The following is a 25,822-nucleotide window of genomic DNA, read 5'->3' as shown; positions in this document are numbered from 1 at the left end:
GGTTAACCCTATAGGGGTTCGTAGTGCCGAGAAGCTACAGTTCTCAGGTCCTCAGGTCCGTGGGTATGGAGCAAGGTCATGCTCCCAGGGAGCCCTGGTGGGAAGCAAGAAACATTTGCAAACTTTCTTTACAGATACACAGAAGCAGGAAGGAAAGGGCAGATAAGGGGGACAACTCAGCTTGGATCTCTAGTAGTACTTTGTAGCCTCTTTTCTTCCTGTTCCTTTAAAAAGAGCAGACTTATTTATTTTATAAAAACAGATCAGGATTTGTATCTGTCTGACCTTGAGGTGTGTCAAAGTACATTGTTTTGAATTTGTGTTTGAATGATTGGGAATCAAAACACAAGGTTCCTAATATTTCCATGGCCACCCTCAAAAAACCTTGAGTTTGTGTGTTCATTTAGGAATGAGACTTGAACCCCTTCGAACCAAATGATTTCTAAAGTCCCAGCCTCCTCTCTGATGTGTGACTTTTGCTTCTAGAGGTCTCACAAGGATCTGGCTAACCCCTTTGTGATATTGTGCTTTCTGCTTCTCTTTCCATGTCCTCCCGTATCTCTCACCTCACAGAAATTTGAGACAACGGCATACTTTATTTTAAATTGCGGACTTTCCCTTGAATGACTCTTGGATCTCATTTTAGGCATCTTTGACTCGATCGCTACGTGTTACTCATTACAAGTTTATTGCATCCCACCAATAAATTTGATGTAAAGTCACAGGGGCAAGGAATATTGGGAAGAGAAGGAATTCAGTGGTTAATGGGGACGTTTTCTGCTTAGACTATACAACAGGAAAAGAATGTAGCGCATGCGCCTACAGTATGCAAAGCAAGTTCCTCCTAATGGATCTTATCACAACTTCATGACAAATTTCTAAAAATATTCCCCAGAGTTAGCAGAAGAGCCCTGGGTTTCCAAGGGAAGGACAAAGCAGGCTCGCTGTGTGGGTTCAGTTAGACAAATGATCTGGAGAATAAAGCACATTCTCTTGCTTTTTTTATAGGTTGTGAAAGTGACACAGATTCTGAATTTACATCCAAAATGCAGGATTATAATAAAGATGATATGTCCTATCGAAGGATTTCAGCCATTGAACCCAAATCTGCTTTACCGTTCAATCGTTTTTTGCCCAATAAAAGTAGACAGCCGTCCTATGTGCCGGCGCCATTGAGGAAGAAAAAGCCGGACAAAAATGAGGATAACAGAAGAAGTTGGGCCAGCCCAGTGTATCCAGAAGCAGATGGAACATTTCCAAGGTACTGGGATGCAAGCTGATGATGGTGTTTTAAAATTCAGTATGCTTTGTGAATTTGCTGGGATTTTAAATATGGGAAAAGGAATGGTTCTTAAAATGTATTTCATGGATAATAAATTTCAGTAATGAAAATATTTTTTTCTTACCTATATCTCTAGTCATGCATATCCTGATGATATTTCTTCCATTTAAAGTGTCAGCCTAGGAAGAGCCGGTTCTATTTTAGACGCATGCCTTTAGCCTAATGACATCTTTCAGCTGATTAGATGACTTTTGTTGTTCATTGTGAGCAGTTATTTTCTTCCATTTTTTTCCCCTGTCTTGATTGATCTCAGTGGACACGCAGACAGTCCTTTAATTTCCCATCAAATTAGCAGAGCAGAGTGGGATTTGTCAAATGCAACTTGCTGTCAGAAGGAAGTGTATGGTTCTGAAAGTGGTTCGGACTCCGAGGATGAACGAAGGTTGCCTGATATAGTTTTGGATGACTTAGCCAACCGTAGATTCCGAGTGAAAAAGAGGCCCGAGTGTTTCACATCGAAAACCACCTCTCCTAGCTCTTACTCACCAAGGTTTCCTCCTGCTGACACATTAGCCCCTGGGCCGTACGCACTGACGAGGTCAGAAAAATTCTCCCAGATCAGAGTGTCTGTGATGTTGGTTTTGATACATAACACCCCAGGTTGTTTGCAGTTTGTCTCTTTTTAACACATCTTATAATTATCTTTGGCCCTTGTGTATCAAGTTATTCTCTAATTAAAATGAGATGCCGTTATAATGCCTTAACTTTGTTCTAGGAACTTTAATGATGAGAGTGGCAACTAATATGTCCCATCCAGTGGCATAAACTCTGTGAGCCAAAAAGCATGCCTTTTTGTTCTGTGTCACAAATTGTCATTTGGTATCTTAACCGGTTGGATGTTTTGAACAGTAACGAGAGGAGAACTTGGGGCAGAAATGTGGAGAACTGGCCAAGAGCACAAGAAGCTTCAAGGTCCTCTTGTTACTTGGAAGTGGAAGAAGCCAAGACAAGCTTGCCCAACACCATCAAGGATGATCTTTATGTGCGAAAGCTAAGTCCAGTCATACCAAACCCAGGGAATGCTTTTGATCAGTTTCTTCCCAAGTGTTGGATCCCAGAAGATGTGAACTGGAAAAGAATAAAAAGAGAAACTTACAGACCATGGTATAAAGAATTTCAGGGATTCAGGTTTGTCTCTGTGCACGTTTCTGTTGTCCTAGTGTTCCTTCGGCACCCTGGCTCGGTGCATTCTATGTGTGCTGCTTAAGGAGAGAGAGAGAGAAAGGTTACTTTTCTCTTCAATACCTATAGAAGCTCTGTAACTGAAAAAAAAAAAAAAAAAAAAAAATGCTGTTTAAATGTAAACCTTAGGACCTGGATCTTAAAAAGCCTTCTGCATGGCAGGATTTTCAGTAGATGTAGTGTTCTCCAACTCTTTCTCCTTCCCTCCCTCCTTTCTCTGCATCGCTCTACAGTAGGAGGAATTCAGATTCTGAGGATGAGGATTTGGGCTCGGACAGAAGCTCCTCCATTTTTAGTAGAATCCAAAAAGCAAAACATAGGCTAGACAGCAGCTGCCAAAGACGTTCACTACTGCTGGAATTGGCAACCAAAGGGGCCAGGAACTCCCGGGACACCCATGCAGCCAGGAGAAGCAGCAGTGCCGCCGAGGAGCCCAGGTGTATCTGTGTGCATGAGCCTGCCCGCCTTGAGTCTGTCCTGGGACCCCTGCGCCAGCTGCTGCTGCTCCATTAATCTCTGACCGTGACGTGCTGGATCCTGACACCTCATTCATAATATTTAGCACAAAAGCCTAATGTATGACGCATTGCTTTCTGTGGGAGCGCATAAGCTTGGAAGTCTATAAAGTTAACTATTCTTCAGCACAATGATGTACAAGATAGTACATAGTTATGTGGGGCATAGTCAAATCTTTTGGAAAACTATTTCTAAAAAGCTTTTGCAGAAGTTGAACTTAGTATATGGTTGTGTTCTGTGTGGAGATGTGGAGAAAGGAAATAACTTTTAGATAAACATCAGGGCCTGCCAGTCTGGTGGGAAAAGGCAAAGAAAAGATTCATCAGGGTCTTTTTGAAAGGTTCACAGCATTTTCTTTTCTTTTCTTTTTAAAATTCTGCTGACTACCTGGTTGCATAAAGTGCTTGATGACCAACTCTTTGATCTCATCAAGATCGCTCCTGCTTCTCTGGGATGGGGACTACATCACCGTGGCTAACAGAATAAGGGAAGGGAGAAAGCAAATGTATGTACGACAGAGAGGCAAGTGCACTCTGTCTAGGTTCTAGCCCCATCAGTTGACCTGGCTGATGCCCACCTTTGCCAAGAAGTACACTCTGAATTTGCTTCTTTAAATGGTATCCAAGAAGGTCACGGGTGATGGTGTTAAAGGCTAGTCTTTCTTCCAAGCAAGAATCTCTCCCATGGTACCCTAAAATAATTCACCCATGGTAACGGGCTAGTTGCTCTGCTGCCTAATTACCTTTTCAACCTAAACTTAATAAGATTCTCCCTTCCTTTTTCTTTTCTGTGCTTTAGTCAGTTTTTATTACTTCAGGCACTCCAAACATACTCTGATGACATCTTATCTTCTGAAACAAATATCAAAATTGATCCCACTGCTGGCCCAAGGCTCATAACACGCAGAAAGAATCTCTCTTCTGCACCGGGGTATAAAAGAGATGACCTTGAGATGTCAACCCTCGATCCTGACTTAGAGAATGATGATTTCTTTGTCAGAAAGACTGGAGCTTTCCATGCAAATCCATATGTTCTCCGGGCTTTTGAAGACTTTAGAAGGTTTTCCGAGCAAGATGATCCTGTAGAGCGAGATATAATTCTGCAGTGTAGAGAAGGTGAACTTGTACTTCCAGATCTAGAAAAAGATGATATGATTGTTCGCCGAATTCCAGCACAGAAAAAAGAGGTGCCTCTGTCAGGGGCGCCAGATAGATACCAACCGGTCCCTTTCCCCGAACCCTGGACTCTTCCTCCAGAAATTCAAGCAAAATTCCTCTGTGTACTTGAAAGGACACGCCCACCCAAAGAAAAAAGGAAGAGCTGTAGAGTATTAGTGCCTTCCTACAGGCAGAAGAAAGATGACATGTTGACTCGCAAGATCCAGTCTTGGCAACTGGGGACGACTGTGCCTCCTGTCAGTTTCACCCCTGGTCCCTGCAGTGAGGCGGACCTCCAGAAGTGGGAGGCCATCCGGGAGGCCAGCAGACTTAGGCACAGGAAACGGCTGATGGTCGAGAGGTCAGAGTGTGTTTCTGAAAGGTTTTTGCTTGTCATGGATGGTCTTGTGTAACTTTTCCTGTGTGAGAAAGTGGAATTGTATCGCCCAACTCTGCATGTCACGGGCCATTTTGAAGCATCCTGTAAAAATTTATATTGTCGTGAGAAACCTGTAGTGATTTCTTGGAAAAAGTGCAATTCCATATTTGTACAACGCTAATTCAACTATTTGAGGCCTGTTTTAAAATGTGTAGACACAAACCTTGCCTTTGGCCTCAAGGAAGACTATGATACTATCTGCAACATGATGTTTCCGGAAACTGTTTTCCAGCCATGTTTATCGACTTTATATTCTCATGTCCAGGCTTTTCTGAACCAGTCTGGTTGTAGTTTAGTTTTCTGTGTTTCTCATATTTTGGAATGTATGATTTTATATGTAAACATTTCCTTTAAAATATGGCATTGCAAATTTCATTTAACTTAATTATGATTTTTGGTTTTGACCTAGGTTCCTTGGACTATCAATATATGACTTTTTAAATTTATAGTTTAAAATTCAGTGCAACCCTTATTAAAATGCATGAATGTTATTTACCGTCTACTACATTTTACCTGTATGCAATTATGGCCATTTTGATGATAATGTGTCTGCATTTATGTGTTGTGCAACTTGCCATTTTGATGTTTAGCTTGTTGAACTTTGGGATGGACAAATACAAGGTTGATTAAAATCAGTAGATCCACATCTAACTTCTATTCCTGGTAACAGGAAGCTCCTTGTTATGGATTTGTTGATTCAAGGTAAATTAGGAAACTCTTTATCTCACTTAATTTGATTCCTTGAGATATGAGATCAATTAGAAATTGAGACATTATCAAGAAGGTAATAAAACCTTTTGAGATTTGTCCATCTCTAGTTAGGATTATAAAGATATTGAACATTTAGAGAGTAACAGAATTGAAAAGTGACTTTTAATTTTTGGTTTTCTGATTTCTTAGACTCTTTCAAAAGATTTATGGTGAGAATGGGTAAGTGTTTTAGTTCACAGTTAAAAAAAAAAATCTGTGTATTGTTTGTCCTTTGTGTAAAATGTCACTGCGCTTCTATTCTGGCATGTCACTAAATGGGTACGCTGTGTGCTGTGCATGTAATTTTTAAAAATGGGAAAATTTTTCTTAATTTTGCAACCTAATGGTAGTATTTCTGTGCCCAAGCGCACAGTGCATGCAGTGCTATGTGACTGCGGTAGGTTTTTTTATTAGAAGTTTAAAATTTGGGTCTTCCCCCCCCCCCCATTCTTTTCCTTTTTTTTTTTTTTTTTTTTTTAAATTTAAGGAGTTGAATAAAAGTAACACAATTACTTGCCTAAGATTGGGTATATTTAACTTAGTATTTGATTGCTACAAAGACCAAAATTCTCACTTCTGCCTGTTGAAGCCCAAATAAAGCTCTTTTATTCTATTTTATCTTATTTTTCCAAATAAAGTTATTTTAGAACATTTTAGAAACTCTATGTTGGAAAAGGAATGCTAGCATTCACTTTAAAGTTGGAATTCATACAGTTGGCATTATCTATATACTCCTATTTTGGGGGGAGCTTTATTAACTGGGATGAGGAATAACATTAATTTTTTTTTGGTAGAGTTTGGAAACATTTTCACGATTCCTGATTAGAATAAAAAGTTATAATATGGCTGCGTCATAAAGCCAAAATCAGCTTCCCAAAACTGCAAAAATTAAAATCTTTTAAAATTTTCTGGAAATGTTTCCCTAAAGTAACAGTTAAAAGCAAATGCTACCATACTTTTACTTTTTACTGCGCATTGTAGATTCATTCATTCTTAGTGCAGAATAACCAGGTAAATGCATCTTAATATTTTCCATCAGACTTTCTGTGACTTTATGAATCTAATTGTTAATAGTTTTTGAACAAGAAGAAAATTTAAGTATGTCAAATATTTAAATCTGCCTAAGCCTTTGCAACTAAGTATCTTCCCCCACTGGGATTTATGTCATTTCTAAGAATCTTTCGTTTTGATAGGATTGGATAATAATAAGTGTAGAAGTCTTGGAAATTACTAAAATTACTATTTGAAGCCATATAACCATGCTAGGTATCAGAGGTGTAACTGAGTCACGGGCAACTAATTGCAAGTACTTCTCAGCGACTGATTTTAAAAAATCAGTCTCCCAGCATGCTTTCAATGTGCCATGCAAAGGCACATTATTCCCTTTCCAGCTCCTCAGGGCTGAAAGCTTTCTCTTTGGTGAGGGTGAACGAGGTGCTGGACAGCATGACGCTTAAGCATCTGCTCATTTCATCATGGGAAAGCTTTTTTAACGAATGAAAAGTCTTTGCAGCTTTGAGCATTTTGAATGAAAACTTCCAGAATTTTCATTGCTAATAAGACCTGATAATGGCAGCAGTTTGTTTTTCTTAAAGAGGATGGAAGGACCCTGAGTACAGGCATGGGATCTGGGAACGCGAGCACGCACAGCTATTTCCGGGACTCCCTGTGTTCCTCTGGAGGGATGTGCCCCGTCTGACTGGGCTAAGAAGACAGAAGAGGAACTCAAATGCCAAGTTCAGAAAGCTAGAGATCTTTCTGGCTCTAGCTGGCAGCAGCAAATACCTTCTGTAGACTATTTCCAGGTTGTTGCTCGTGCAGTACAGTATTTGTTTTAAAGCCTGGTCCCCCTTGTAGTTGAGCGCCACGGTAACACAAATAAAGCAAGGCTGTCTGTAAATTGAGACTGATGAATAATGCATGACTTGTCAGATAATGGAGAGTAAAGTGAAAATGTCTTCAGAAAACTAAAGTGCGTTTTATACCACTTGTCATCAATACCTTTTATGTGGACATTTTTTTTTTTTCAGTGTTCTATCAGTTAGCAATGTTTTTCTTAAACCGATTTGCTGCAATGAAAACAAAAAGTTGGATTGAGTATAGGCATTTCATCTAGAACTTATTTCCTATTTCTAGACGTGTTCCTATTACAGGAAACAAGTGATATCTCTTAATGATATTTCTTGGACATCCTCTCCGTTTTCAAGCTTAGAATACTTACCTGGAAAATCTTTATTGCTTAACATCCTGGGATTGAAAAATGACTGCCTGTAACGTGAATGCTTTCTTTTTGGTTAAGGACCAGGCGAAAGAGGAACGCATATTACCTCTTGAAGTCTTAGCTTATTCATTTTGGGCTTGCTTTTTACTGGCCTTTAACATCTGTCAGTTTGTTTATTTTTAATATGATGCTTTATATGTGGTATTTTGTCACATGCGCTTTTTATGTTGCATGGATTGTCTGTATGGTTCCATGACAGTTGAAAACATGGTTATGATGCCTCTTGGCAGAAGCTGTGAAGGACAAAGTTGTTGGCAGGGTATGTCGTTATAATTTAGTCCTAGTAATAGGACTAAGCCATTCAGTCTTCTGCCAGGATCAACAGGAGATGAAAACTGATTGAAGGTAAAGTTGTAACCAGAGACAACGAAGAGATGAACATTTCCTGTGTGGGTTTTGGCCAAAAAATTCTGTAGAACTGTGAGGACACCTAAAATAACAAAAAGGAGGAGGCAAATAAAGTAGATGTGAGTTTCTGGGGGTCTTGTCCCTAGTGGACATTCAGCAATATCCATAGACATTTCTTTTTCTTTCTTTTTTTTTTTTTTAAGATTTTATTTATTTATTTGACAGAGAGAGATGACAAGCAGGCAGAGAGGCAGGCAGAGAGAGAGAGGAGGAAGCAGGCTCCCTGCTGAGCAGAGAGCCTGATGCGGGGCTTGATCCCAGGACTCTGAGATCATGACCTGAGCCGAAGGCAGCGGCTTAACCCACTGAGCCACCCAGGCGCCCCATCCATAGACATTTCTGATTGTTACACTGGGTGGGTTGGGGATGGGGGTTTGCTACTAGCGATCTGGTACTTTTGTATCCTGGGATGCCACTAAATTGTCCTACAAAACACAGGACGGCCCCCTACGATAAGTAATTTTCTACCCCCAAAATATCAATAGTGCTGCTCTAGGGAAAACCTGATTTAGACTGTAAACCTATAAATGAAAAGTTTCTTATGTTATCATAGTAGTTTGTAGTCACTCTAGAGCCTATTATCCAGGTTTTTTTTTTTTTTTTTTCCATCTTTTATTTTTTTTTATTTATTTATTTTTTTTAATTTTTATTTTTTATAAACATATATTTTTATCCCCAGGGGTACAGGTCTGTGAATCACCAGGTTTACACACTTCACAGCACACACCAAATCACATACCCTCCCCAATGTCCATAATCAATTATCCAGGTTTTAATACTGATTATGCTTTCGAGAATTCCTACAGTACCTAATGAAAATATATTCAAAAATGCATAAATAAGTATATCCCTGTCTTCCCCTGAAAGTTCAGGACCCCAGGGACCCCAGACTTAGTATCATGGAATTTCTACTTGCTCTTTAAAGCAACCAGTGATTTTATATTTAGGACATTTTCTACATGTTGGTCCTTTCTGATCCCTTACTTCTTAGATTATCTCTAGTCTGTGAGGCAGACAGTAGGTATTAGATGCATTGCAGGTACCTGAAGAAAGAGACACAGATATTGCAGCTTTCCCGAGGACGTCGAGTTAGTGAGTGGGAGAACCAGATGAGGGCATCATTTAAGGAGCTAACCCAGGTAGACCAGTTGGCAGTGTGACTGGCACACGGTAAGCCTTCAGGAGTTTAATGTTATACTGGTAATTCTGATAAGGAAGGAAAGAATTCTTCATGATCTGGCTGAAAGACTTCTGTACTCAGAAAGTTCTAGATTTTATCAGTGTGGCCTGGGGTGGCCTCACTAGTCTGAAGCTGTTTTGGGAGTTTTGTTCAAGAGATCCCATGCAGTCATGTTTGCCTTCACAAGAATAGTTGGTGTGTAGCACTGATGGTGATTAAAATACAAGCGGTGTAACCTTCCTTCTTTTCTTACAACAATCCCTTCCTTGCTTAGAAGATGAGGACCTGAGGCTCAGAGAAGCTAAGTGATGTTAGGTTGGGATACAGATTGATGCCACTACCAGGCTTGGGAGCCTCAGCAGGGTTCCCAGTGCTCCATTCAGCCTGAATGGAATGTGCCCAGGCTTTCTTTAGGTAACTTTACACCCTCAGGAACAAAGGGAACTCCCATTCCTCCCTGACGCAGGGATTAGTCTGCTTTGGACGGTGTTGGGCTCCCTTGGTTCACACTGGGGATCTCCTCCTGGGTGCCTGACTCTGTGCTCTGAGCTCTCAGGAGGACAATGTAGCCTCTGTTCATGGTGAACATGTTTTCTGAAAAGGACTGTGTTAAGGTTTTATAGTGCAGGAGGGTGAGAGCTAATAGAGCGTGCGTGGATGTGTCTGGGCCAGCCGAGACTATCAGCCTTCCCTCCTACCAAAAGATTATTAAAATATTAGCATTTCCGTGTTTGTCCTGGAACTTAGGAAATCTTATGTGTTGGGTATCCAGATTATTCTCATGCCTTGGTCCTGAAAAATTTTTTCTTCCCTCTTTTTAGGAAGTCTGTTAAAATCCTAGCACAAAAAGTCTTATTCTTTGCAGTTATAGCTTAATTTATATTTTCAAAATCACATAAGGCAGGTTTATATATAGTCATACCTAGTTAAGAATATATTTTTAAAGATCCAGTATATAACTTGATATATATTTTATGTGTAATTCCTTAATACTCTTCAATAAATCCTACAAAGCTTTTCTTAAAAAACATTGGGGAGGAAATCCTGATTTATCCTACACACATAAAAAGAAACACTTTGAGTTTATTTTGCTTGATTAAGTATGATAAAAACATACCTCATTCTTGCCACAGGTGTTAAATGCATGTATCCTACATGCCTTGTTATGTGTTAATGGGTTTTTCTCCAAATGACATGTGGATTTGTGAGGGAGCTAAACTAAGCGCACGTGCGTGCAAACATACACACACACACACACAAAACCCTGTAATGCTAGGAGAAAGGTATAGCTAAAGCATTAGAGGAGTGGAGAGATAGGCCAGACCACTTTTGGCGTAGAAGAGGTAGGAATTATTATCCAAGTGGTAGAATATTCTCTAGATCAACACATTTATCAACACCTACCATGGGCTGGACACTCTTCTAGGCTGAGGTGATACGGGAGACAAAATTCCTGCTTTGTAATCATATAAGATGAGGCAGGTGGTGTGTCCAAACACACATCCCTGTAGGGTGGTCAGGGAGGGAAGCATTGAGGTAATGTCCAAGCAAATGACTGGAAGAGATAAGCCATATGATTGGTTGAAGAGTCAGTAGAAGAGCAGGAGGTTGGGCACATGCAAGGAAACCAGTTGGTGGAGCAGTGTGAGTCAAGGGCGTGATGGGAGATGAGCTGAGAGAGGTGGGCAGGATCCAGGTAATGTCCTAGTTCTTGGAAGAATCTGCTTTTAACTTGTGTGAAATGGAAAGAAACTGGTGGGTGCATGGTACAGAGATGTCACGATCTGAGTGCAGTTTTGAGAAGATCCCTCTGGCTGTGCTTTAAGCATATACTGTTGAACAGGAAGGGGTAGAAGCAGGAAGACTGATTATTGTAATAATCCATGTGGGAGATACGATGGCTTGGATCAGGGTGGTAATGGTAGACGTGGTGAGAAGTGGTTGTGTCCTAGTTATAATTAGATGGTAGACTGACAGTGTTTACTGATGGGATCAGTTATGATGTATAAGAAAAAGAGGCATCTAGGAGGACTCCAAGATTTTTGGCCTGTAATCTAGAGGATGGAGTTGAATTTCATTGATGAGTATGTTATGGGTGAATAATCATGTTTTTGGTCTATGACAAGTCAAGTTCAAGTGGGAGAATGAATAGAAAGTTATACATACCCATCCAGTGTTTAATGTATCTGGGATCCTGAGGAATGAGTGGCATTTTAAAAGGTATATATACAGATGAAGGGCTTTCATATTGGAACAGTTAAAGACAGGTTCACTAGACCTGGAGCCTGGGTGATAATTTAAGCTACTTTAAAGGTCTAGGTAAGAGTTGACTGTGTTCTGATCTAGGGTGTTGGCAAAAGAAGTGGAAAGAAAAGACACTGAATAAGAGGACTTGATAACTAATTGAAAGTAGGGAGAAGGGAGAGGCAAAGGTGAAAAATGGCTCTTAGGTTTCAAATGTGGAGGATTGGAAGCAGGTTACACCATTAACAGCCACAGGCAGAAAAGCAGGTTTGGGGACGAGATTGAGTTTGGCTACATCAACAATAACCATGTGTTTAGTGAGTTATAGTTTACAAAACCCTTCTTAGATATTATTTCAATTGGTCCTTTTACAACTAAGGTGCCTAGGGGATATCCATGCAGATATTTATTCAACAAGTAATTGGAATTGAGTCAAGGTAGGGCCTGGCCCGGGGCTGTGGATTGGGAATCATTTGCATAGAGGCCCACTGAATTCCTGAGCTAGCTAAGAGCAAGTGTGTCATAAAAGAAACATGGTGATAGCAAACTCTTGGGAGGGTGAAGTTTAAAGGTCCAAGAAGGAAATGTAAAGTTACTTAAATAACTTACTTAAATAAAAGTGGAGTCTGTTAAAATGAAATAAAATCCACAGTGCATTATGAAAGTTCTGTAGGAAAGCACATTTTGGGTACTCCACTTTGAAAAGCTCTCTTTCATTCGTGCCTGCTCTCTAGTATTCATATTGGACTACCCCATGCCTACTACTCTAATCTCCAGTGCAATGGACCATCCCTTCCCGGTGCCTCTAGTCTAACGCTGCACTCTGCTCATTGGTTCTACTCTAGATTGAGCTCTCTGAGAGCTAATCCTCAGTACATACTCATGACAATATCACACATCAGGTGACATGCACTCTGCCTTAATAAAACAGAGGGCTGTGGAGGTCATTCCATTATAACTGGCTATTAGAAACTACCCATGGTGCATTGAGAATACGTCTAGTGCGGTGGTGGCTGTATTTTAGAGAATCCTTGAGAAGAAGTAACACGTTTATTCATGGTAATGAACTTGAGGAGAAAATATCAGGTAGTCATTAAATTATTTAATAAGTGCCCAGAAAAGGCAGCCAGACCTTAAAAGATTATCTTTGGGGAAGATAGAAACCTACAGATGATTCTAGTAAATATTTCTTTCTGAAGTACGCCTTTTATGCATGGACCACTCCAAATATGAACATTATTTCTTTCAGACTCATGGAGAGCTCATTTAGCCATTTTGTGAAAGAATTCACACTTGAGTTGAGTGCTAGGCTCTTGTTTCTGCGTTTTGGAAAAACACCATTTATCTCTGTAGTGCTATTTCTGTGATATCACGAAAACGTCTAGGTAGTACAGCAGAAATTTAGATGGAATTTCCAAACAAAAGCCCAGCCTTCCAGTTTAACCCTAAAGCCGGTCATGTGACCCTTGGTTACCATGGGTATTTTTGTCGTAGGAGTAAGTCCATGAGTGATGTCAGCGCGGAGGATGTTCAAAACTTGCGTCAGCTGCGTTACGAGGAGATGCAGAAAATAAAATCACAATTAAAAGAACAAGATCAGAAGTGGCAAGATGTGAGTACTTTATTGGGAGAAGGGAAGGCTGGGGGAAAGTCTTCTTGTTGGATTCCTTCTTGCTTCTTTTACAAGAAGATCAGTATACTTGAGATGATTTTCCTTCCTACAGAATGGGAGTTCTACAGAAAACATGATCAGCTTCCTTTGAAAAGGCTTGTACCCCTTTCTGGCCTATCACTGTCGCCTATTTCTAAAGGCCACTGTGAAAAATATAGTAGGATATTTATTTTCTCATATTTTCTGAGTTCTCAAAAATGCGAATCTGCTTCCTTACAGTGTGGTTAATCTATTCCTGTGCTGTGGTCAGTTGAATTTGGGGGTATGACTGTTATTGAAGCTTATGAAGGGGAAAGACTTAATGCAAAGTTTAGAGGGGCAGGGGTTCCAGAACAGTCTGGGCATTTGCAGGGAGAGATGAAGGGGGTTCTTAGAGTTAATACAGATTTGGGGAGAAATAAATATAACTAGGCGTAATATTTTGGCTGGAAAAGTAATTGTCTGATATGAATCAAAATGAGATGTTTTCACAGAGCTGATTTATATCCAGATGTTTATATGGACACAGACTTAATATTTAACTTTGTCCCTGCAGGGAAAAAGCTTGACCTTTTTTGAAAGGGGTAATTGTTACAAACCAAAGGAGTGTCTAGAAACACAATAGATAAATTATACAGAGCAAGCCCAAAGGAGTTTGAGGATAACTTTATGGGAAGAGTAGAGCGTTAGGATGAACAAAAGGGCCAAGGAGGGTAAATCTTCATTTTCAGAGAGATTAAAGTCTATGAAATGAAGAATCTCCTGCCTTGGCTGCATTTCTCAATTTCGGTGTCTCTTTTAGTTGGGAACTTGAGTTAATGATCAAGAAATAGTAATTCAATGTCACTTTGCCCAGATACATGGGGACAGTTTGGGTGTGAAAATGAATATTGAGGCGTTATCTGTTAATGCTGTTGAAAATACATGCTGATTATTTGTAGGACTAAACACACACTGCTTTTGTTCTTTTTTGAACAAAAAGAAGTGGTTCTTACTGGCTTCAGGCTGTTCTTAAGCAGGAATGGCTCTGTCAACTCTTAAGGGTATGAAACCGGACTAGTTTAGTCTGAGATCCTGGATGTGCCTCTCTTTGCATTGGAATAGCAGTTCTTAGCATGGCATTTCTCCATTTTGGAGACCTAGAAAAGTCTGTACCATCCAAAATGTTTTAAACCCTTGAGAGTCACAACCAGCTTAGGCTGCTAGGGCTCATTTAAAAGCAAAATCAGGTTGCTTGTCCTGGGGTCGCCCGGCTAGATTAGACTGTTCCTGGGAATATGAGAAACACGTCCACTTTTCCTATGGGATCTTCCTTATTGCCCTGTTGTTGCGTGGAGTATACTTGCTTTAAAATCTTATCCTCAAGCCTGACCTCCCCAGGAAAGCCTTTTTCAAACTCTGCCCTCCCCTGCCAGAGGTAGAGTTGTCCACTGTCTCTCCTTCAGACCCCCACCATCCTGTGCTGTCCCATCACACTCATTGTTGAACCTTTATTTACAAGTCCCTTTCCTTTCCAGACCAAGAGTTCCTTGAGGGAACCCACATTGTACGCGTCTGCGTGTTTGTGGTCCTCTGCCTCAAAGTAGGGATCCAGTGCAGCGTATGTTAAATGAAAGATAGAGTATGCGTTTACGCTTCACCATTACCATCCTATCTCTGTTCCACCTGTGCTAGTGAAATATGACATTTCACACAGCAGCCAGATTATTGGAGTAAGGTAAAAATGAAGTTGAAACACTTCCTGATCTTTCTGGCCGGACACCCAATCACAGGCATTTAGCATGCATTGTGAAATGAGCAGGGAGACAGGAAAACAGTAAGGGGGTCTATCTTATTAGGTCAGGTTTTTTCGACAGACACACGAGATAAAGGTTAGTACAGAAACGCCAGCTATAAAAAGCAAAATTAGGCCACCTTGGCATCAAGTTGGAGTGTTTCAGTTTCAGCGATGTAATGGGACACTCCGGCGTGCTCTCCCTGCCGGAGAGGGTGTGTAGAAATTCAGGTGTGCCTGCGCTGATGTGATTTTCTTCTGCTAGGACCTTGCAAAATGGAAAGATCGTCGAAAAAGCTACACTTCAGATCTGCAGAAGAAAAAGGAAGAGAGGGAAGAAATCGAAAAGCAGGCACTCGAGAAGTCTGAGAGAAGCTCTAAGACGTTTAAGGAAATGCTACAGGACAGGTAATAAAGCTGAGGACATATCACGGTGGGAGTTCCTAGTGTTAGAAATCCATATTTTATATAAAGGGAGGATACCAGTATTAAACCATAAGCAAACAGGATTTGCTGTGCAATGAGAAAGTATTGCTGTAATAAATAGTGACTTGGATTAACAAAGTGGGTGCTTGATATAGGTGTGCATTCTTGATTTTTATGTTGTATATTCAAGTTCAGTATTGGGTTGTTGGCCATCTTTGGTGCAGAAAATAAACTACCTTTTCTCCTTTTAAGATGAATTTAGGAATGGAATGGCCACGTAAAACCAGCTCCCACTCATCTAAATTGTGTAAAATATCAAGTTCCTTTTCATGTTTTAGTGGTGCGATTAAAATTCTGTTTTAAAGGAAGACGATATAAACACAAGCGTAAGGGGTTTATTTTTGGCATTCCAACATAACAGGATAAAGGTCCAATGTAAACTTTCCTGTAGAGCAATTCCTATGAGAAACCTTGGAATATTTATAGGTCAGGGGAAGGCAAATATGCTTTAAGGATAATGTCAAAGAGGAAATGTGCTGTCAGGTGAAGTTAAACAAAGCTGCTTTGTGCCTTAGAAGCAAATGGTAAGCACAGTTTCATTCACTTAGGAGGTATTCCCTGGTGAAAGGTAGCAATGAGGTTGGATGTGTCATGGGCTTCTCTATAAATATGAGTGGTGTCTTTAATTTGTAATAATTGTCCATGCAAGTCCTATCAAGCTGTATGAAATCACCTACTAACTTGATCTTAACTGAAGTCTAAGTCTTCTGTGGTCTTTTGTTTTTACTAAATTATTTAAAATTATATACAGGAAAAAAACCTCCCAGCCCTATAAAGGAATCCACATCTTTGGAAGGTTCAAACTGGTTGTCGGACAATCAGTTATACTTAGAGTATGCTAATTTGGGAAGATCGATAAACTTGTAGGTTAAACTTTGTGCATGTTCCCTTACTCAAATATCCTCATTTTCTCATTAACATCTCTTTACGACTAAAAAATCCCGCCGAGGTATTTGAGAGCCAGTTTTAGAAAAAAAGAAAAGAAAAGAATCTAGTTCCTACAATCTTTTAGTGTGGCACTAAAAAAAAAAAATTACCTGTACTTATACTCCTATTTTGTTAATATCATGTTGGTTATTGTGTGACGTCAGTAGCCTTTTTATTCTTAGTCCGTTATATGTTACTGCCCAAGTGACCTCTGTGTTTCCACCTTGGTGTGTCACATGCGTAACCTGGTGTCGTGGTGTGCTTCTTCTTGCTAAGGGAATCCCGAAATCAAACGTCCACAGTTACCTTGAGGAGGAGGTTGCATTCTTTTGATGACATATTGCATGAAGAGATGCTTTCCCCTACACGGACCATGTCAGAAGCAAGTTACCAGAGTGAGAGAGTAGAAGAGGAGGGAACAGCATATTCTACAGAAATTCCTAAACAAGATGCCACGACTTGTGCAAAAAGAGAAGATGCTGCGGCCGCTGACGTCCACCTTCCTTCTAAAAGCCCCATCGAAGAACAACGCCCAGACTCTTTTTCCTCTCAGCCTTCACTGACGACACAAAGAGAGTCGACTCGAGTTTCAGCCTCTCTCCCTAGAAGTTACCAGAAAACCGATACAGCCAGGTTAACATCTGTGGTCACAGCGAGACCTTTTGGCTCTCAGGCAAGGGGAATCTCATCACTCCCGAGATCCTACACGGTAAAAAATATGTTCCCAGGTTATTTAATCTGTTCTCAAGAGCCAAATGTTGGGGAACTTGTGTCGAAGTTTGATTTACCTCTACTTGATATAGAAAATACGCATAACTTATGGATAGGGCCATTTTGTGTCAGCTGATCTAGATTCAATAGATGTTTAATGCTTAAAGTAGAACAAGTCTGTGGAGCTGGTTAAACTTGACCTTCAGTGAAAGTAAGTAAGGCCTGATGTATTTTAAAGAACGAATAAGCTGCTTTCTAAGGCAGAGCATGTTTTAGTGTTGTATTTTCTCAAATAAAGCTTTTGTAAGGTATTAGGCTAAACCATATGAAGATGCTAGTAGTTCTTTTTGACCTACAAAACAGCAATTTTGCGTGGTTCAACCTAAATATTTTCAGATGCCTTAGGTACAACTTTCTATTTTTCTCTGATTACCTGCTTTATTAGAATTTGATATGCTTGAATGCGGTTATTAAAATGTATCTAATGGTTCTATTTATATTGGGATTTTTAAGAATAGAGAAAATGGAAATATTTGCCCTGAGAATGAAGCAGTATTATGTAGCTGACGGTGAGGGCATTGCAGGAGAGTGTTAAGGTCAATGTTCAGATTTATTTTTACCCCTGCCAGTAAAGTATCCTAAAATCTAAGAAAAAAACTTGAAAAAATATTCAAGGTAAGGAAAACCTCCCTAAACTAGCCAGGGAAGTCCTAATCATTATAGTAAATAAAATAGAGATATATTTGGCAGCATAAAAAAAAAAATCAAATATATATAGCTCATTAGACAGTCAAAAGACAACTTACAGTTAAACAGTCAAAAGACAACTTACAGTCAAAAGACAACTAAACAGTCAAAAGACAACTTACAGACTCAGAAAAATATAGCAAAATAAATTCTGGATGTAAGTTTAATATAACTAGGATTTCACATGTTCCTACAGATTGATAGGAAAAAAGATAAGGGGTAGAATAATGGATATAGAAATGAGTAGCCAATTTAAGGAAGAGAGAGTTCAGAATTTTGATAACATAGCACACACTGAGGCGTGTTCAGCCTCATGAGAGCAAGAATGAGGTGTATAGCTTTTCACACATCAGATTGACAAACACTCAAAATATTGAAAATGTCTAGTGTTGGCAAGAAGGCAGAGAAATAGCCATTCTTCTATATTCCTTTGGGAGTGCATTGCTACAGTTTTTTTCGAGAAGATAAATATATATAAAATTTATATATTACTTTTTAAAATATTACATGTATTATATCTGAAATATCCTTTGGTCCAGCGAGTTTACTTTTGGGAATCTATAAAAATAAATATTGCAATTATAGAAGTATGTGGGTACTTGTTGTAGTGTTTTTGGTGGTTACAGAACACTTGAAACAACACTGAACGCATATCAAATGAATAAATTGTAGAAATCCGTACCATGGAGCATTCAGCAATTAAAAGGCTAGTCTAGTCTGTCTATTGGCTAATTTATCTATTGACCTATCAGGGTGATTTAAATGAGCAAAGCAAGTTTCAGCAGTATGTTGATAATATCATCACTTTGTAAAAAAACGAATCCCCTTCCCACTACATATGTGCCTATCTGTGAGCAGGAACGAATGTGCTCCGAGCTTTTAGTCATAGATGCTGTGGGAGATATGTTATTTTCATAGTTTTAAAGTATTTAATATACATGTTTTTTTAAACAGAAATCTAATGATACCAACCTTGAAATGGTGTTTCCCTTTTTAGATGGATGACTCTTGGAAGTATAACGGACATGTAGAAGATGCTAAGAGAACTCAGAACAGTCTGGTCAGCACCTCTGTGCAGAGACCTGACCTAAGCCAGCTCGTTTCTAGCAAGTCCAGCGAGAGAGAGAGAGCCGAGGTGGGAGAAGGTGTGATGGGGCTGCCGTCCCCCACACCCTCCTACTCATCCCTTTCCCAGGACCAGGCTGACACTTCCAGAGCCACACTGTCTTCCACATCTGGCCCTGATTTAACGTCTGAGTTTGGAGAAGGGGGAAGCTCACCACAGATGGAGGACTCAAGGTCACAGGTGAGTTTGGGAAGGCTGCCTGTCCCCCAAGCTCAGAAACTTCAGTATTGAAACCTGGAAACGGGGCTTCTAACCTCTGGGCATTATTATCTGGGTTGATGGTGTCCAAAATCATGTGGCTGTTGGTTTTTAGCATATCTCAGAAGAAGTAGGCCTCTTGCACCTTTCCGTTTGTAGGTCCAGAACACTTGTGTTGTGTGTGTATTGAGGCTTTTTGGAGCAATCTCTTTAGGGTTTGGCTGTTTTTTTCCTCTCTATTCCTCAGTCCAGCAACTGTTGTCTTATACCCCTAGTGGTCAGTGGTCCCTGGTTCAGGTGTTGGGGTCACCTGGGAGGTTACAGATTCAGGTCTACCGGGTAAGTGAGGTTAACTGACCACCAGGGGAAACGGGTACACATGCTCGTTGTGGCCTCTAGGGACGTGGCCTTTCTGTCCTATCATATTAACCTTCTCATGACTTGTATTTGTTTATTTGAGAGAGAGCTTGAGCCTGTGAGCAAGCAAGTGGGGGGAGGGGAAAGGGGGAGGGAGAATATTTCAAGTAGACTACGCTTCCCCTCGACCTAAGCAGGGAGCCCTTTACAGGATTGGATCCCATAACCCGTGAGATCATGACCTGAGCTGAAACCAAGAAGTCAGATGCTTCACCGACTGAGCCACCCAGACATCACAACCTTTCCGTGACTTTTAATACTGATTTACAAAGTCTACAATTGTGTGGCTTTTCTTGTATTTTAATGGGAATATTGAGGCCTTGTTACAGTATGACGGTTATATTCCTTAATGTTTGGAGTCTAAACAAAATGTACGATCAGAAGAAGAATGATGGGGGGGGCACCTGGGTGGCTCAGTGGGTTAAGCTGCTGCCTTCGGCTCAGGTCATGATCTCAGGGTCCTGGGATCGAGCCCCGCGTCGGGCTCTCTGCTCAGCAGGGAGCCTGCTTCCCTCTCTCTCTCTGCCTGCCTCTCTGCCTACTTGTGATCTCTGTCTGTCAAATAAATAAATAAAAAATCTTTAAAAAAAAAAAAAAAGAAGAAGAATGATGGGGATGGGGTGGAGGCATGTGTAGTTTTTCTTACTTAAAACCATCATAGATTGCTTTTAGGAGAATTGCTAGGTAATGAATGTAGTATGTTTTATATGTAAGCTAAAAGTCATTGATTGTCTAGAGAACGGAAAGCTTTTCTTAAAAAAACAAAACAAAAACCAAAGCCCCCCCAAAACCCCCAAACATCTTTGTTAAGCAGTTTGATAGCTGTATGAACCCCGTAGCATGGAGGAACTCCTTTGGTTCTCTGGCTTAGTCAGGCATCCTCTGCTGCCTTACCACCAAGGTGTGTGTGTCTTCCAAGGCATAGTACCAAGTATATAACTTGGCCTAAATTATATTCATGAAAGAACTATGTCACTAAGTTGATATGGCATATTTGCTACAGAAAAGCATTACAAGCTTAAGAATTTTTTTCTGATTGTGAAGTACTTCGTGCTTGAGAAAATTTGGGAATGCAGGAAAGGGTGCATGATAAAAAGGACGGGTAATCCCATCTTTTAGAGATGACCTTTGTTAACATGGAGGTATATTTCTTCGTTGGGCCCATGCATATTTACAAACATGTATCCAACAGTGATCTCTTCAGCTTGCTAGAATCATTAGGTGTAAAATTTTTTTGCTTCGTTTTTAAAGAATTGGAAATCTGTAATTAGCATCCTGAATTTCAGTGGATGAGAATGGTAGCCTATGGTATACTTGGAGAGCATAAGCGACCAGTGGGTGAGTAGTAAAAGCAGAAGCAAGGTGTCTTTTGTTTTCATGGACTTGCATGTTTGCCTTCATGTTTTCAAATAGCAGACCCAACAAAACAGCCTGTTGTGCTTTTGGTGGTAGGACACCCTCAGGCTGGCGCTGACACCCGCATTTGGGGATTAAGAAAAAGAGGCAAGTGTGGTGCTGGGTGTGTTCCAGGTTGCTGGAGTTCGGGAGAACCTGAATTAACATGGTGTGGTTTCAGGTTTCATCATTAATGGATTTATGCTCCTTTGTCTCCAAATCTGGCATGGCACCCTACCAAGCAAAATTAAGCTTCGCCGAGTCCAGCGTTGGGATTCTCGCACATACGTACAGCTCACACGTTGACTTGCCCAACTCTGTGTGGCTTGGCATGTCCCCTCCTCCCCTGCGGACAGTGCTGCTACTCAGGTAGCATCACCTGCTCTTACTGCTGAGAAGGAGCTTACTGCCTCGGGAACAGGGCTGCTAGTGTACAGACAGCCCATCACAAATAAGTCAAGCGTGTTTGTAACGCTCTTCCAAGTGTTTGGCCACCCTCTATCATTCTACGTGTTCAGAGAACAGAAGAATAAAAAGTAGTATGTGGGCAAACATCTAGATGTTTGGGAGCTTGATGAGTGTTCTTCTGGTCTTTCTCTACTTCTTACCTCATCCTTTTGCCAGTAATATCCTTAGACCTTAGACCTCCTCCAGAATCTCCCATGGCAGTCTTCCTTTCTGTCCCTGCTTCCACCAGCCTCATTCTCAGGGTCCTTCCCCAGCAGTGAGAACACTTTGTAAATTGTCACCTGTCTGTGCGATCCCTGCAAGCCCATGTTAGGTTGACTTGCATAATGTCAGGCTGCACTTGGTCATTTCTGGGTTCCATGGCCTCTGGTGGCATTCTGTGGTCTGTTCAGTGAGGTTTACAGCCCTCAGGGGAGCACTCTGGCCCCTCTGCACTGGTCCCGAGGTCCCTTTGGAGTGTTGTAACCACTGCTTACTGAGCTCTGGCCATGGGCCAACCAGGCTTCTCAGGCCGTTTCTTAGTCCTCAGGGACACTTGTGTCCCTGTTTTGCTGTTGTGGAAATTGAAGCACGAGCAGTCATGTCACTTGTCCAAGACCATACAGGGTCCTGAGTGGTGGAGTCAGGATTTGTAACCAGGCACTCTGACTCAAGGTCGCCTGTACCATGCCATGGAAAAAGGAATTCAAAGTAGGTGACCGAGCCACAGGACACTGCTTGCTTTTTCTTAAACACCTCGTCCACGTTCTTAACACACCACAGAGACTTGTTCTTATGTTCCCAGATTCAAAAATGCTCATTTCACCCATATTTGTCTTGTGAAGTTGTCCTGCTCTCTCAAAGCCCAGGAGGGTCACTTCCTTCGTGAATCAAGACCTTTTCTTCTCCTACTTGGAATTGAACGCATTTGCTGGATTCCTTGTTCCAAATGTTCATTGTTTCTCCTTCACTGGTATTCTTTATACCCTCCATAGCCTTTACACGTAGTTGGCGCTTTGGTTTACTGACTCGAATTGTATTCAAGGCCTTGATCACCAAACTGAAGTATGACCTTTTCTGGCAGGTAATTTAGGTCCTCATAGGCTCATTAATGTGGGCGTGTTAAGATTAAGGTGTATTTTACGACTTAAGCACGGTGCTGTTCTGTAGAATTATTTTAAGGAAACAAAGTCTGGGGGGCAGAAACTGGGTTGGAGCCTCTTGCAGAATTGTGGTCATGAGGTGGTTCGTGCCATTAAGAAGGGAAGGCTTAGTGAAGGAAGGAACTTAATATAACCTCATTTAAAATCCCACAGAAATTTCTTTCCCATCCCCATTGCCCAGGTGGGGTTTCAGTCCTTCCCAGTCCCATTTCTCCCCTCCTTCTCTTGTGATACGGCTTCTTTTCCTCCCTCTTTTTCTGATCCAGGCTGCCGGGGCAGTTGTGAAGGTGACCCCAAGGCTAGGGAAGAGGGTGACCCCAGAGCTCTTCATCCTCCTCTATCTGCCTCACAGATGTGGCTTTGATGATTAGTCCCCTGACGGGTCTCATCGACAGGGTTTCGTTTCCTTTTCTGTCTTGTCAGAGCCCTCTTCTCTCAAACTTCATCCAAATCCCCATTGCAGAACCTCTGCCCTAGATTTTTTTTTTTTTAAGTGCTCCCCAGAAGCTAGATGAGAGAAATGGAAGGAAGGAAGCTTTTTACATGTTAACTTCTCGGTTGCCAAGCCTGCCCTGGTCTGGTGCCCCTTTTGAATAGCACCCAGAGCTAACTGCATCACAGCACCCCCCCCCCCCCCCAACCACCAAACTTGTCTAGATTCCCCTCTCCGGGAGAACAGGAAGCAAGCCTGTCCCCATCACTGTTAGCACAGTACCTGGATCTGAGCGTGTTTCTTGAGTGCTGTGTTCTCAGGGCTGCAGAGTTAGGTACGTGAGTGTTAAATAGGACTTTCTTGAGTTGACCTGGAAATTGCTTAACCAGCGTATTATGTCATGTGTAGCATTGTTTCCACGCGGAACAGAAAGTAATTACGCGGCAGCCGGGGCATACCTTGGCACTTCTTAAGTGTTTCACTTAATCCTCCCAGTAACCTTTCACAGTAGGTAGTATTATCCCCACATTTTCGAATGAAATACTTGAGATTTGAAAGTTACATAACTTGCCCTGGGCTGGTTAAGTGCTTAGGCCACAACTGTAATTTCTCTGACCTTATTTTTTGGGAAATGTGACAAACTCCAATTTGAGATCTGCCTTATGTGTGGTTAAGTCTCCAAATGTTGACTTAACTTTGCTGTATCTCTAGAATCTTAGAGCCAACAGGGACCAAAATATCCTCTGTTTCATGAAGATAAAATCATTCTTAAGATTGTTTTTGAGGAAAGCTACATAGTTTTTGAAACTTACCAGCACCGAATCAGAAATGTGGAATTTCTGAAATGCAGAGTTGGAAATCAACCCAATAGGTAGTAAGGAGCTACCAGCAATGTTAAAACGGGGTACAGTAATAATAATTGACATGTTCTGTGACTACACTTCTGGCAGCTGTGTAGAAGATGGAGGGAAAGAAGGGCTGAGGCAGGAGCACCAATTAGGAGGTGGCCCCAATAGTTGGGGCCATGGTCTCCCCTCTAAACTAACATGGTGACCTGAAGACCAGTGAAAGGATGGGATAACTCAGAATAGATTTATGGTTGGAGGACTCAAGAGCACTTCTTTCAATACATGAGTGCAGCAGGGATGGGGCAGGAAAAGAAGGAAGAGGCAGCCCCGGTGTTGCTAAATGGGGCATCTGGTCAGGTAATGATATAACTATCTAATACTTGAGAAACAAGAGGTGGAAAAGAGTAGGTTTGGGAGGAAGATCCTAAATTTAATTTTTGATACATTGGGCTGAGCCAGTAACTGAAGATACAATAGGGAAGGTTATTCAGGAAAGCTTGTAGTCAAAAAGATGGGAGACTGGCTCAGGAACAACAAAAAAATGAGAATAGGAGAGGTGGCCAGGCAGATGGAGAAAAAGACAGGAGAAAGTAGGATAATGGGTGATGTAGAGGACGGTTTCTGAAAGTAATAATAGTTGGGGTAGTGCCTGGTGGGAGGGGGACTGAAGATGGATTTGGTAGGAAAGAGATCAACTTGGAATGGGCTAAGTGATGAGACTGGAAATACGACCTGCCTCTAGAAATGGAGAAGTGGACGAAGTAGGTACAGACATGGATCTTGTAATGGAAAGTGACTTCAGGGCCAGAACAGCACCATGATTTGGGGGTCATTCCCTTCTGTTCATGCCCCACTTGCATCCTGAAGAAATGATACAAAAGAATCATGTGTACAAAAATCGAAGTTGATCTAGTTCCTGTTATTTATGACTGTAGAGCCCAAGTTTGTGTTTAATGTTTTGTTTAATTTTATCAACTTCAGTAGGCTTCCCTTAAGTCAGCAACATTTATCTAAATGGAAAAGTTTGGAGAAAATAGCTTTCTGACCTCTCAGTGTGTAAGACTGACTCTCTTTTTCATCAGTTCTCATCTTTGGTGATAGGAAAGTCTTAAGTCATCAGATGTTCTAAAATTTAATCTTGTCATTGCTACTCTAAATAGATCATCTCATTTTTGTCTAAAAGTCTCATCTTTTGGTGTATACTTCTGCATAAATTGGATCTAATTTGAGGGAAATTATTTTTAAATGTTAATATTTTGATAACCATACGTTATCTTTTCTGGCATAGACAACTGGAACCGCTTTATCAGTCATCAAGAATCTAGCTTTCCCCCAAGAACTTAAATTCCTGGTTCTATCCTGTTTAAGCAGAGATTCCTCCATCATTGTCTTCTGAGGCATGGATCTTTTGTAGAATACTCACATGGCATGTATCTTGGAGAGATAAATTAGGAAGTAGAAATCCTAACTGAAATCACTGTTGAACAGTTTGTGCTTGACTATAATTATAGATATGTTCCCTTGTGGAGTCCATGGGCTGATCTAATTCAAGGACCTAGGATTCCAGAGAGATGCCTGAGGGCCTGCCACCATGGGCAGGCCACGCCATTGAAATTATAGTTTGTAATTGAAATTATAGCTATTCACTCTAATCCCTTTTATGTATTGGTTTGGGAGGAAGGTGGTCTACATAAGACTTTCATTTGAAGACAGGTTTTTGCAAAACAGAAAGCGTGCAAAGTCATTATGAGAGAGAAGACCCTGGCAGACTCTGCAACATGCCTGAGGTCCCCTGGTTATTGATAGAAATGGACCTATAATTGCTCCTGTAATTTTTCCTTGGCCTGTCTACAGTTCTAAAGACCCCCACACCTACAGTCTGCCAGGCTGTAGCCACTCTCAGGCTGTGGCTGTACATGACAGTGTAACCCCCTGTTAACTGTTTTAGAGAGTTGGCTATCTGTGCCTTTTTTTTTTTTTTAAAGATTTTATTTATTTAT

At 41.0% G+C, this 25,822-nt stretch overlaps 1 protein-coding gene across 12 annotated transcripts in view; it reads left to right on the top strand.

Moving 5' to 3' along the window:
- LMO7 (LIM domain 7) overlaps window positions 1-25,822 on the top strand; it is a 217,253-nt gene that overhangs the window by 163,585 nt on the left and 27,846 nt on the right. For 5 of the 12 annotated variants that reach the window (XM_059144326.1, XM_059144325.1, XM_059144327.1 and 2 more), the window contains 9 exons: window positions 1,009-1,261; window positions 1,596-1,880; window positions 2,192-2,470; window positions 3,839-4,558; window positions 5,537-5,566; window positions 12,994-13,111; window positions 15,190-15,332; window positions 16,614-17,046; window positions 18,793-19,101. In XM_059144326.1, the coding sequence (XP_059000309.1) occupies window positions 1,009-1,261; window positions 1,596-1,880; window positions 2,192-2,470; window positions 3,839-4,558; window positions 5,537-5,566; window positions 12,994-13,111; window positions 15,190-15,332; window positions 16,614-17,046; window positions 18,793-19,101 (2,570 nt within the window). The remainder of the gene's footprint in view (window positions 1-1,008; window positions 1,262-1,595; window positions 1,881-2,191; window positions 2,471-3,838; window positions 4,559-5,536; window positions 5,567-12,993; window positions 13,112-15,189; window positions 15,333-16,613; window positions 17,047-18,792; window positions 19,102-25,822) is intronic. The other 7 variants (XM_059144330.1, XM_059144329.1, XM_059144336.1 and 4 more) reach the window with 3 other exon arrangements.

Source organism: Mustela lutreola, chromosome 13 (genome assembly GCF_030435805.1).
Source record: "Mustela lutreola isolate mMusLut2 chromosome 13, mMusLut2.pri, whole genome shotgun sequence".
In the NCBI taxonomy this organism is placed as follows: Eukaryota; Metazoa; Chordata; class Mammalia; order Carnivora; family Mustelidae; genus Mustela; species Mustela lutreola.
The sequence above is the reverse complement of the archived record's forward strand: the minus strand, read 5'-3'. Positions and strand labels throughout refer to the sequence as shown.